This window comes from Tursiops truncatus, chromosome 8, assembly GCF_011762595.2.
Source record: "Tursiops truncatus isolate mTurTru1 chromosome 8, mTurTru1.mat.Y, whole genome shotgun sequence".
In the NCBI taxonomy this organism is placed as follows: domain Eukaryota; kingdom Metazoa; phylum Chordata; class Mammalia; order Artiodactyla; family Delphinidae; genus Tursiops; species Tursiops truncatus.
Window position 1 is genome coordinate 101,877,056 of NC_047041.1, and position 11,857 is coordinate 101,888,912.

Below are 11,857 nucleotides of genomic sequence, written 5' to 3' on the forward strand. Positions count from 1 at the left end.
CCTCTGCTCTGCCCAAGGAGGGGTTGTCAGTGTTTTCCCATGAGGATAAAGGTCCTATCTGCCTTGTTCCCCTGTGTCCCTAAGTTAGGGGGATGACGCTCAATACATGGTGCTGAAATGAATGAAAAGGCATGATTTAGATCTTCTCAAAGAGAAGTGAGTGGGGCTGGGGTGGCCAGTCTGGTGAACCCAGTCAATCAAGGGCTTGCTGAGTGTCGTGAGCCTCTGGGAAGGGCAGTGATTGAGCCTGGTGACGCCGAAAACTCAGCCTCCGTGCACCGGTGCCTAATCGAATCTTGGAGACAGAGTTTTGGGGGACGTAGAAAAGAATAACTTTATTGCTTTGCCAGGCAAAGGGGGGACACAGCAGGCTCCTGCCCTCGAAAACTGTGTCCCACCTGGGAGGATTTGGTAAGGAGTTTTATAGCAATGATTCAAGGGCGGGGTTGCTGATAAGTGTGTGTGCAGGGCCTGCACTCCTTTAATCTGGTCTCAGGTAATCTCTTGATGAGCTTCTCTTGTTCTTTCTAGCCTCAGGCAGTCTTCTCTGGAATGAAGAATGCTGACATCTTCCATTTATTGGGGGTTTTAGTTCTATAAAGCTCAAAAGATATTGTTATGTGTGTCCCTTGAGGTGAACCAGGACCTGCCCCAAGGCTGCACTATTGTTCTTGGCTCTCCTCCCTTGTCTCCGCATCCCCTCCTTTCCCTGATTAGCAACCGTTAGAATCTGCCCTTTGGAACTCAGGGAAGGTCATGGAGGTGGGAGTCTGCATCCCCTACAAACAAGAAATGGGGGACATGAAAAGGCTTCTGTGCCAGGAGCCCTACAGGGTCCTGCTTGGTTTCACTGGGGCCCCATCCTCATGGTAACAGCCACACCTATTCTTGGGCATCTGCCTCATCCTCAAACGTGGGGAATCTGGCTTTTAATGAGTGACATGCAATCTGTACATTTTAAAATATTTTATTAAAAACAAGGAAAACCAACCAACCAAAAAGCTCAACCCAAGAACTCTGGGTTCTGGGGGTCTGGGAGCAGCTTAGGTCTGCGGGAAGGGTGGAACCTGGAAGACGGACAGTGTGGGGGGGGCCTCTGACCCCTGGCAGGAAGAGCAAGAGCCGGGGAGGCTGACAGGCAGCACAACCTTCCCCAGGGCTCAGCCCCTTTCTGTGGCATGGGCTCATCCACTTGGGGAAGACAGGTGGGGGTCCTCAATCCCCATAAAAAGGCAGGGTGGGCGGTTCTGCACGGGTCTCAGACCTCTTGGCAAAGCCACCAACCAGTTAGGACGGAGGAGAGGGTGGCCCGGGGCTCGATCGGGCCTAACAGCACCCTCCCCGAAGGCGGGGTTCAGCTCCCCCTCGGGAGATGGGCTCAGACAGGGAGCTGCGCCCCCAAGTACTGCTGCAGCCCCTCTCAGGAGAAAGGGCCCCGATGGGGTGGGACCTGGAGGCAGCCCTAGGCAAGATCCTGGTGGGCAGGGCAGGGTCCGGACTCCCATCCGGAGCTCAGTGGCCCCGGGGCAGCGCCCGGATGGGCCGAGGAGGGGGATTGTCCAGGACCGGTTCGGGCCGGGGGCGCACGCCACCTCGGCGCTTCTGCTTGCGCAGCAGGTAGCTCGAGTACTGCACCTCGGGCATGGCCAGCTTGAGGCAGGCCTCGGTGGCCGGGCCGGCGCGGCCGCTGGGCAGGTCGTAGCCCATGATGTCCACCTTGCGGCTGGGCTGCCAGGGCTGCAGCTGCTTGGTGCGGATCTGCGCCGCAGGCCGCAGCACAGGTTCCTCACCAAAGCAGCTCCGCAGCAGGCGCTCTCGGGCCTCTCGCAACTCGCGCGCCTCGCGCTCCACGCAGGCGCGTCCGGCGAGCGCCACGCGGCGCCAGAAGGTGGCGTTGAAGTGGTCGTAGAGGCCGGCGTCGAGCGCGTTCCAGGCGCGCGCGGCCCGCGCGAGAGCCGCGGGGATGGCGGCGAGGCGCGAGCTGGCGGCGCGCGCGTTGAGCCTGGCGTAGAGCACGTCGTCTAGGTCCCAAGCCAGCAGGCGCCGCAGCAGCACGAGCGACTCGTCGAAGTACTCGGCGATCATGACGAGCGAGAAGACCTCCTCCACCTGGCGGATGAGGCCCGCCAGGTAGGCAGCGTCGTCGCGCGGGCTGCGCTCGTTGTCGCCGCCCAGGTCGTAGGCCAGCGTGTTGTGCGCGAACATGGCGAAGTGCTCGCCCGCGCGGTAGTAGGCCTCGGGCGCGCTCAGGAAAGCCTCGAGCGACGCGTTGGGCACGCGCCGGAAGGCGGGGCAGTACTGGTTGTAGTAGCTGAAGAGCGACTCGAACATGGCGGCCGGCTCGCGCAGGATGGTGACGTAGACGGTGCCCGGGGGCATGAGGCGCTGCAGCTCCGCGCGGTCGAAGCGCAGGTGGCTGGCCAGCATGTGCGGTGGCCGCGTGGCCGGGTGCACGAAGTGCGCCGAGAAGTTGCGCGGGTAGCAGAACTGGTGCTCGCAGCTCGGGTGTGGCAGGGCCACGGTCAGGTTGTGGCGCTCGGCGAAGCGGAACAGGATGTTCTGCACTGTCGTGCCCGCAGTCTTGTGCGTCTTCAGAAAGGCTACGGTCATGTGCTTGGGGCGCGGCGGAGAGTCCTGCAGAGGCGGGCAGCTCTGAGGGAACAGCTTGGGGTACCTGCAGGGTTCAGGGGGTGTGCAGGGAGGAGGAAGTAAGAAGGGTGCGGCTTGACCCTGCTTCTCCCCAAGGATGGTGGGGATGGGCCAGGGCTCATCCTGGGCTTTACCCACAGAACAGTAGAGGCGTATGGTGGGCAGCCTCTAAGATGACCCCCGTGATCCCTGCTGACCTCCTGGCATTCACGCTCTTGTGTATTTCCCTTCTCTTGAATATGAGTGGGACTTATTGATGCCTCTTAGGTAGTAGAACAGGGCGGAAATAGTGGGATGTCACTTGTGAGATTACATTATAAAAAGATTATGTTTTCTGTCTTGGTATCTTTCACTCTCTCTAGGGCAGCTCATGCAGGGGACAAGGAGGTACCAGGTGGGAACAGTCCCCAAGGAACGAGGCCCTCAGTCCATCAGCCTGCTTGAAGAGCTGAAGGCTCCGCCACCAACCACTTGAATGGGCTTATAAGTGGAGCCCTTCCAATCAAGGCTTCAGATGAGACTGCATCCCCAGCAGCCAACTTGATTGCAACTCCGTGAAAGACCTTGAGCCAGAGGTATGCAGCTAGGGCACACCTGGGTTCCTGACCCACAGGAGTGACATAATAAATGTTTAATGTTTTCAGCTGCTAAGTTTTGAGGTAACTTCGTTACACATAAAAGATAACACAAGGACAAAGGCCCTTGGAGATCCTTGAGGAATTCCACTTCACAGATGTACAAACTGAGGAACAGAAGGAGAAAAATCATTTCTATAAGTTTGGCAACTCAGATTAAGTCACCAAATCCTCTTGCTCTCTGTCTTCTTTCCACTGGCTACTCACATTGTAGGTGAGTGGCATGGGCTTTGAAGGAACCTGTTGTTATGTGATTCTGTTAAGTCCTCTGGAACCTTATTCATTTATTCAAGTAGTATTTTTTTAAAGCATCTACTATGTGCCAGGTACCGTTCTAGGCTCAAGAAATATGATAGTATAAAAAACATAATAATCCTAGCGTTCATGAAGCTTTCATTTCTGTTTCCTCATTCCTGAAACAAGGGCCTTCGGGATTACAGGTGACCTGTGAGTTCCCTTCAGACTTTGAGTCACTCTGCTGTTTCTTTTCTGCCATCCTCAGCGTCATGTAACAAGGACAACTCTAAGCAGCTTTGAGAATACCATTGAGACTTCCTATCAGTGGCTGGTTTGGGTTCAGGATAACGTCTGCATGGATGCTCCTGAAGACCAGCAAATCATCTGGCAAGAGGGACGGGGCCCATTCACACTGTTCTCATGGGCAGACCATGTAGCACATGGTGAAATTGAGGCCCTGAGGGGGTGCAAGGATTCACTGGGTTCACAGTGAGCCAGGAGCAGGGTCAGGGTTGCTACTAGTCATCACATGGTATCCTGTATCAGGGTGACTGGCTGGGTCACACATACATCATTCCCATTTCATAGATGAGCAAATGGGCTCAGAGAAGTGAGGAGGCTTGGCCAGCACAACAGTAGTGAGAAGTTGTTTGCACTTCTCTGGGGGTGTGTGGCTGAAACACACTGTCTCCATCTTGTCAGCTCCATCGTAGGGCCACAGTCCTACCCCCTCCCCTTTCTGCGAAACTGAGCTTTAGCCTACGAACAAGGGGTGCGTCCAAGCCCGATAAGTTCCCTGCCAACCTTTACGCTTGCCTTCATCCCATGTGAAAACTGCAAGAGTGTCTTTTGCTGATGCAGATGGTTAATGGCCATGAGACCCACCCCCCCGGGGGCGGGGAGGAACCTCGTCCTTCCCATCCACGCGGATGTGCTTCTCCCTAATAGTCAGATTCTGTTTTTAGCTCTGGCCCCTTTAAACCCCTCTGTACCCCTTTCGGTGCCGCGGCGAATGTGGCGGAGGCCTCTGGATTGACTGTCCGATCGTTCTTTCCTGCCTGTATGTAAGTTACCCACAATAAACTTCATAGTTGCAGTTTATGGAGTCGCCCACTTCATTTTTTAGTCTTAAAGTTCCTTCTCACTTTGGAGAATATTCAACATCTCTGCCTTCTGACAGGGAGGCACTCAGAAGGAGATGCCGAGGGAAGACTCGAGCTGGAATAGAATTCCAGATTACTCACTCAACCCTTTCAGTGAAGTCCCTGCCCAGGGAGGTTGTGTGAATCTAAAGAGAATGTATGGAAAGCGCTTTCAGAACAGAGGGAAGGAGCAAAGCCCATCATAAGATGGACTCTTCTGGCAGCTTTAAGGAACGAGGAGAGCTCCCCTCTGCTAACGCTAACCAGGCAGCTGACTTCTAGAGGACCCCAACTGCCGAGCCCCGCCCCCTCACCGAGGCCCCGCCCCCTTACCAGCTGAGCTGCGCCCCCTGGTGGATGAGGAGGCTTAAGGTGCTGCATCCTAGCACCAGCAGCAGGATTTTCCTGCGGCTCATCTTGGTGGCCTGCTGCAGGCGCTGGAGGATGGGTGGCATGATGGGGTACCCACCCCTGGACCAGCCAGGGCCTCACTATCCAGGACTGCCTTCGCCGGCACTCATGGGGGCTCCTGGGGCTCTGGTAGCAGGGCCAGTGTTCCTGTGAGGCCTGGCAGGAGAAGGAGGCAAACAGGTTTGTAGCAGGCAGAGAAGATGGGCTCCGAGCCCCAACAGGACTGCTGCAAAGGAGAGCTGCAAAGGGTGGGGTGAGCAGAGAGGCCAGGGAAGATCAGATTCCTACCTCCTGTTACCATGACCCTATCTCCACACTGCTCCAGATAACTTAGTCTTGGGTGGAATTACACGCTCTGGGGTCTGGCCAGCCCTTCAGGCTGTAGCCACTCCCTTCCTTGAGCCCTGTCTCTGCTTTTCTGCCTGCCCCTAATTGTCTTTGTCTCATGGCCATTTGTGTCTGTCTCCCCTGTAGATGTGCCTTAGCACCAGCACTTGGCTCAGGGCACAGAAGTCTCAATTCGGGGTTTCCTCTCCTCTAGGACTCCTTGCCTCATTGCCTCAGCCAACGAGTTGGTCTTGACTCCCCAGACGCTGAGCTCCTCAGAAACACTGACCAGGTGTTCACTTTCTTGAGTCTCTGACATGAGGAAGAGGCTTTCTCTACATATTATACTACCACACACTTAATCCCATTTAATCCTCGCTGCAAGCCTAACATAGGTATTCCCATTTCACAGACAAGGAAACTGAGGCTCTAAGAGATGATGTCACTTGTCCGTGGTCATGCAGGTGGTATTAGCAGAGTCTGGATTCAGATCTGTTCCTTCCGGCTCCAAAGTCCATGCCCTCAGACAGTATGTGTGCTGCTTCTACAGAGAACTGATTTCCCCATCCCTGCCCTGGACTCTGGCAATCCTGCATGCTTCTGAGCCCCGAGGGCCCAAGACCAATAAATCCACGAGGGAAAGAAAGGAGGACTTGAAATCCTGGAACCCTATCTGGATTCCATCCCCAGACACCTGAAACCCTGGCCACCTCATCAGACGATTGCAGTGAGAGGTGCCTGGCCAAGGGAGGGGGGAGGGGAATACAGAGCTTGCTCTGCTGAGACTCTCCAGGAGAGGTGGGCCTCTATCCCAGCTGAGCGGCAGCAGTGAGAGGCAGGAGAAGGGCCTGGTTTCTGGTCAGTTACCCATCCCCACATGATTGTCTTGGGTCAAGGGCAGCTCCAGGGGAAAGTCAGCTTCAGTAGCAATGACTGCCCCCCAGTTAGGGTGGGCTCTCTGTCTCAGCAGCCTCAGTCTCCAGGTTCAGGTTTGGCTTCATCCTCGCACACACCCGTCTCCAAAGGGGAGGGGGAGCCTGGAACGTTATGGGCATGTGCATGTGTGTGGAACTAGGACACCTCAGTCCCAGGAGGGTTGAGGTAATGGTAAAACTCTTTTGACCATGACCTTCCCCTAGGCCCCTGCACTTGGCTTCCAATCCTTCTCCTTTAGCCCCCCCTTCCCCCAATTAATCCTGGATTACATTTAAACCTGTTTGGGTGGAAAGGTGTACTGGTTACGCCTTTCCCTTCTCTCCAGTTCCCATCACCTGATTTCCTCCACCCCTGCAGATAGCCTTAATCCTCCCGGAGCCAAGGGGTATGAAAGGTCCAGCCACAGAGGGCAACCAAGCTAAGGTCCCTCTGTCTTCAAGGATGGCTAGGGCAGAGGAGGGCTGGCGCTGCCCACGTGAGGCTGCCGGCAGGAGGGAGCCACAGCCAAGGCCCTCTCGAGATGCACACCTTCTTTCCCTGTCACTTATCCTGCCTAGAGGAGTTGGTGACCAGGCAGGAGTTTCCCAAGGGGGCCAAGTGGAGGGCCAGCCTACTCCCATCTTTGCTCAACTCACTGAAACCACCCTATTTTTCAGTGGCCTCTGGGTCAGCCAAGGAGAGGTCAAGCCTGGAGAGAGCTGCAGTGGGACTTTCCCTGGGAGACGCTTCAGCCAGGCCATATAGAGAAGGGTGATGGGGTGCTTGGTAGCCCCCTCCATCCCACTCCCCTCCATGGCTTAGCCCTGGGCAGCCAGCCAGACCCCAGTCTGAGGCCCACTGGGTACAGGGTATCATCACCACAAGAATCCCCTGGACACCAGCCCTCCAAGGTGGGCACCAGCTTCTGCGTGTTCCCGGTCAATGACTGGATGCTCACCGCCTTCACATACAGCCTGGTCCGTTTCTGAGCAGCCTTGGCTGTTCAGAAGTTCTCTCTGGGACAGCTGGGCTCAGCCTGCCACTGGCGGCGCCCTCCTCCCCTTGTCCCCTTCCACCTCCCACTCTCATGGTTGCTAGTACTGCCCTGCTACACCACACGAACCGTTTTTTCTCCATGACAGACCTTCAGGTATTTCAAAGCAGTAACCCTGTCTCCTCTGGGTGGGCACTCGGCCAGGCTAAACATTCCAGGTCCCGAGAGAGGGTGCTGCTCGGACACTGGAGGAGGCCTCCCTTCCCTTGGCAAGTTCACTCCGCGATGCCTATTCTGGAGATGGAGTCAGGTCACTGGCACCCAGGAAGGGGGCCACCTGGGGCTGGGTTTCTCTTTGTAACCTCCGGGGCGGTGTGGGGTGGGCGGCAGTCTGCTGGGGCCAGAATTTAGAGCAACAGCCCTGGCTCCTGCCCCTCACATGTTTCAGACTACTCCCTGGCATCCCCGGTGCCTTCTCTGTGGAGACAGAGTTTCCCTCAGTCGTCCGAGACAAGTCAGGGTGCCCAGCCTCATCAGAAAATCAGTGCTAATTTTAGTCAGAACAATCAACCTCAGGCTGCTGCCTGGTTTTGCAAATTGCTTTCCTTTCTCCAGGGAACCAAAGAAGAAATGGTTTAGCTAGCCAAAGCTTTGCAAACCGGCCTGGATGCCCACCCACTCCCACATAAGCCCTTTGCTCTCTCCCTGTAAGCTCTAGGGCTGATATTGGTGCCTTTGGAGGAGGGGGGGGCACCCTGGCCTGGACCACCCGCATCTGACCGTCGGATGACCTGGAGACTCTATCCTTACCTGAGGATGGCACAGCCCACTGTGTAGGGCAACTGCCCAGTGCACTAAAGAGGAAAGGGCCAAGGGCTGAGCGGGCTGCAAATTAGTGGCCCAGGAGATCAAATATTTTTCAACCTTCCTCTTTTCCTTCCTTTCTTCCCCCCCAACCCCCGGCCTGCGCCAGGTCAGCCCCCCCTCCTCCAGTCCCCTCTCCCTGTCATCCACCCCCACGTCATCCCTGCCTCTGAATTCCCTTCATCCTCCTCTCTTCATCACTACTGCCCACCCTCCCAGCCCCCATTCCCTCAATTGCATCCCAGCCTCCCCCAGGGATCGGTCACTGGGATCTGGTCCCCATAAGGGATAGGCCAGATTCTCTCTCTCACCCGCGTCCTCTCCTGCTCTGCAGGGGGCCAAGAGCCCGCCTCCTCATGCTCTTCGGGGACTGGCCCCCACGGCACCCTCCCGCCCAGCCGGCATCCCCCATCCTGGTCCGGTCCACCCCCGCGCCTCCAGCCCCAGGCCGTCCCGCTGCAGTACTTACGCTGAGCGAGCTCTGCTTTGACCCGGGTTGAGGGTGGTCGCCGCTACCTCCCCACCTTGGCCGCGAAATCCGCTGAGGGTCCGAGGGCGCTGGGGGCCCTGCGAGCAGAGTGCTGGTCGCTCGCCTCTCCGTGCCTGGATGGGATCAGGTGGCAGCGTCAGCTCAGCTCCGCTGCTCTTGGCTCTGCCCGCCGCCCGCCCCCCATCGCACACCGGAGGCGGAGGCGGGGCGGGGGCGGGGGCCGGCGAGCAGGGGAGGGGGAGGGGAAGAGGAGTGGGAAGGGGAGGGGGCAGCCCTGACTCGCAGGCTCCCCGAGAACACTCTCCGAGTGGCGTCTTCGCATGCGGGCATCTTCCCTGGGCAGCCTTTGCAGAGTCTGGACACCAAGGTGGCCAGCTGCTTGCCCTCACTCTACAGGAGGGGAAACTGAGGCCTGGACGGTATCTGGATACTCCGGCTTTGCTGGGCCCCACTGGTCACCCTTGGGCGGGGTAGGCCCTGGGAGAGTTAGAGACACAGGTACATGTACAAGTACCTACATGGTTTCCCCCCACCCCCTTCTCCTCTTTCCACCTCCAGCCGAGAAATACCCTCCAGCCTGGGGTCTGGTCCCATCTTTCCTCACACCCCTAGGGACCCTTTCCTTTCCAGCCCCTGCTGCTGACCCACTCCTACTCTGCACCGGGAGTCCAGATCCACTCACTCTTGGCCAGAACTGTAGTGGGCCCGGGACCCCTGCCTAGGCACTTGTGTGCTGGGAATCAGAGAACCCAAGTTCAACCCGGGTTGAACTTAAGTTCCGGAGTCAAGAGGCAACTTCCTGGGCCTGGATGCTTCCAGCTCTACAGTAGGGAGCTGTTCTTGGAGCTGTTCTCAGGCTGCAGAGATGATACATGTGAAGGCTCTGTGTGAACTCTGTGTGAGGATCCTGAATTTTCTACTGCCTTCTTTGTCCTTAGCTCCAGCCACCTGGGAGCCAAGCAGCAGCAGCTCCCAAAGTCGTACCAGACACCAAGAGCCCCAGCCGCACATTTAGTTATGTGGTTCTCAGGAACCCCTGCTTTCTCCTGCCTTCCTGGCCTGGTATGGCAAGGATCCTGGAGCTGGGGTAGCCACCCCAAACTGGGACCTTGCCTGGTATGGGAAGGAGGGGACTGGATTCCGTGCTAGACCCACACAGATAGGTATCGTGTGAGGGTCCTTGTTAAGGAGAAGGGAATGGGGACTCTCAGAGTCAAGAGAACTGCTTGTGGTCCCAGTTTGACCCCTTGGGGACATCAGTGTCTCTCTGCCCCTCAGTCTTCCCTTCCGCACAACTGGAGGAGGGTCATATCCTGCCTGGGTCCCAGGGCTGTTGGGAGAAAATGAGGCCCCAATTGGCCTGTCCTTTTCTGGCCCTGGCTACATTGCATCTTCACCCATCGGCCCTTAGTTTATCCTGCCTCAGAGACCCCCAACCTCTTCCCTAGCACATACACATGCTTTGGGGCCTTTGGCCTCAGATGACCTGCAGTGGCTCTCCAGTTACAGGGAGCAGAAAGACACTTCCTCTGGGTCAGGAATGGTGCTGCCTGAGTGGGCTGACAAGCTGGAGGGGAGGGCACTGCTGTTCTTTCTTCTGTCCTTTCTGGGTTTGGCTTCTCCTCTGGGAGTGTCAGGAGACTGGGATGGTGGTAGTGATGAAAAGGGGAAGGTCCAGGTTTGGGTGGGAGCAAAGAGAATTTCCTAGCCTGGGTTAGGATGTGAGCAACCTTCCTGGTCCAGTCCTTTTCTTTGTCTCTCCTAAATCTCACCTTCCCTGGACCTGACATCCCATTCTTTTTTCCCTGCTCCCAGCTACTCCTCTGTTGGGGGTGGTTGGTGAAATAGAGCATGCTAGAGAGAAGATCTGAAAGATGTGGGTGTCAGGGGGAAAGGAGACCATTCTGAGGTTCCCAGCTCTCTCACCCAACACACACACACTCACACAGGACGGGAGCCTGGCTGTCAGTGAAAGAGCAGAGCTAGAATGGGAGAGGGACCTCACAGCTAGTGGCAGAGGGGGGAAGGTTAACTGAATTGACTGGTCAGGACAGGGAGAAGTAGAAGGTGGGCAAGCATGGGGCACCCGCCCATCCCTCCCTCAGGGGCACAGGCCACTGGTGAGGTAGGGGAGCAGCAGACAGGGTCAGCTGCAATGGTAGGCTGGTGGGGATGAGGGAAGAAAAGGTCCTGAGTTTATTTTCTTTATTTTTTTTGGCTGCGCCGTGAGGCCTGTGGGGTCTTAGTTTCCTGACCAGGGGTGGAACCCCGGCTCCACAGTGAAAGCACTGAGTCCTAGCCACTGGACAGCCAGGGAATCCCCTGAGTTATTTTCAAGACTAAAAAAGACCCAAATCCTGTAGCCAGAAAGACTGTTACATTTGTGTTTTTTTTTTTTTTTTTTCAGTAATCATTTATTGATCGCCTCCTTAACGCCAGGTACTGCGAGCCAGTAAAAACTCCTGTCTTGGAGTTGGAAGTGCGGAGAAAGGGCAAGAAAGAATTCAAAACAAATGGTGGAGGTTTCGACGTGTTACGGGCACTCCAGGGTAGGAAAGGCGGGAGACAGCTTAGAGGAGATGACATTTGAGCCGGCCAGGAAGGTGGAAAAAGGGGCTTTAGTGTGGCCCTTCCCCCAGGTCGGCAGCTGGAGCTCAGCCGGGAGGGCCCACTTCGCTCCCGGCTCCGATCCCCTTTCAGCCCATTCATCCATGCCTGGGCCGGGGGTGGGCGGGCAGACAATCAGACACTGTTTTATCACAGGCATCGGCTGCAACCTCCCGCTTGGCGCCCACAGCGCGCGGCCGCCGGGGGAACGAGTCTCCCCGGAACGTAAGCGTCCGGGCCTCTCACGTCCGACCAGGGAGTCGGGCCGGAAGGCGGGACGTCAGTGCTGCGGCCCGTGAGACGATGAAAGCACGCCCTCCGGGCAGGTCCATCTTTCCCCGCAGCCCCGCCCCAGCTCCGGCCCCCAGTGTTCCCGGTGCCGTGGCCGGCCACTGTTCTCCCCTCCCGGCTTTTGACCCTCAGAGACCGTGACCTGCGCACTACAACTCCCAGAAGGCTTCGCGACCAGGCCGCTTAGCACCATTGGAGAACGGCAGGGGGTGGGCCCTAATCGGAAAGGCCTAACAACCCTCGAGCGCTGCCGGAAGTTCCGGGAAGTGGGCTGGGAGGCTGGCCCGAGCTTCCG

The 11,857-nt window shown here is 57.1% G+C and overlaps 1 protein-coding gene and 1 long non-coding RNA gene across 2 annotated transcripts; one reads left to right on the forward strand and one right to left on the reverse strand.

Moving 5' to 3' along the window:
• Positions 1-951: 951 nt before the first annotated feature.
• On the reverse strand, positions 952-5,215 carry GAL3ST3 (galactose-3-O-sulfotransferase 3). Its single transcript, XM_033861684.2, has 2 exons — positions 4,997-5,215; positions 952-2,674 (listed from the first exon to the last, which is right to left on the reverse strand). Exons 1-2 carry the CDS (start codon positions 5,116-5,118, stop codon positions 1,513-1,515), a joined length of 1,284 nt encoding a protein of 427 aa, XP_033717575.1. The 5' UTR covers positions 5,119-5,215; the 3' UTR covers positions 952-1,512.
• On the forward strand, positions 2,418-4,595 carry LOC141279415 (uncharacterized). The gene is made up of 3 exons (XR_012333616.1): positions 2,418-2,670; positions 3,012-3,224; positions 3,787-4,595. It is a non-coding gene; the product is annotated as an uncharacterized lncRNA (long non-coding RNA).
• Positions 5,216-11,857: the final 6,642 nt, after the last annotated feature.

Excerpts from the sequence above, each read along its gene's own strand:
- GAL3ST3 (XM_033861684.2), bottom strand. The coding sequence starts at position 5,118 with ATGCCACCCATCCTCCAGCGCCTGCAGCAGGCCACCAAGATGAGCCGC. Across the intron at positions 2,675-4,996 it reads CAGGGGGCGCAGCTCAGCTG|GTACCCCAAGCTGTTCCCTC; the intron begins GTAAGGGGGCGG and ends TGAACCCTGCAG.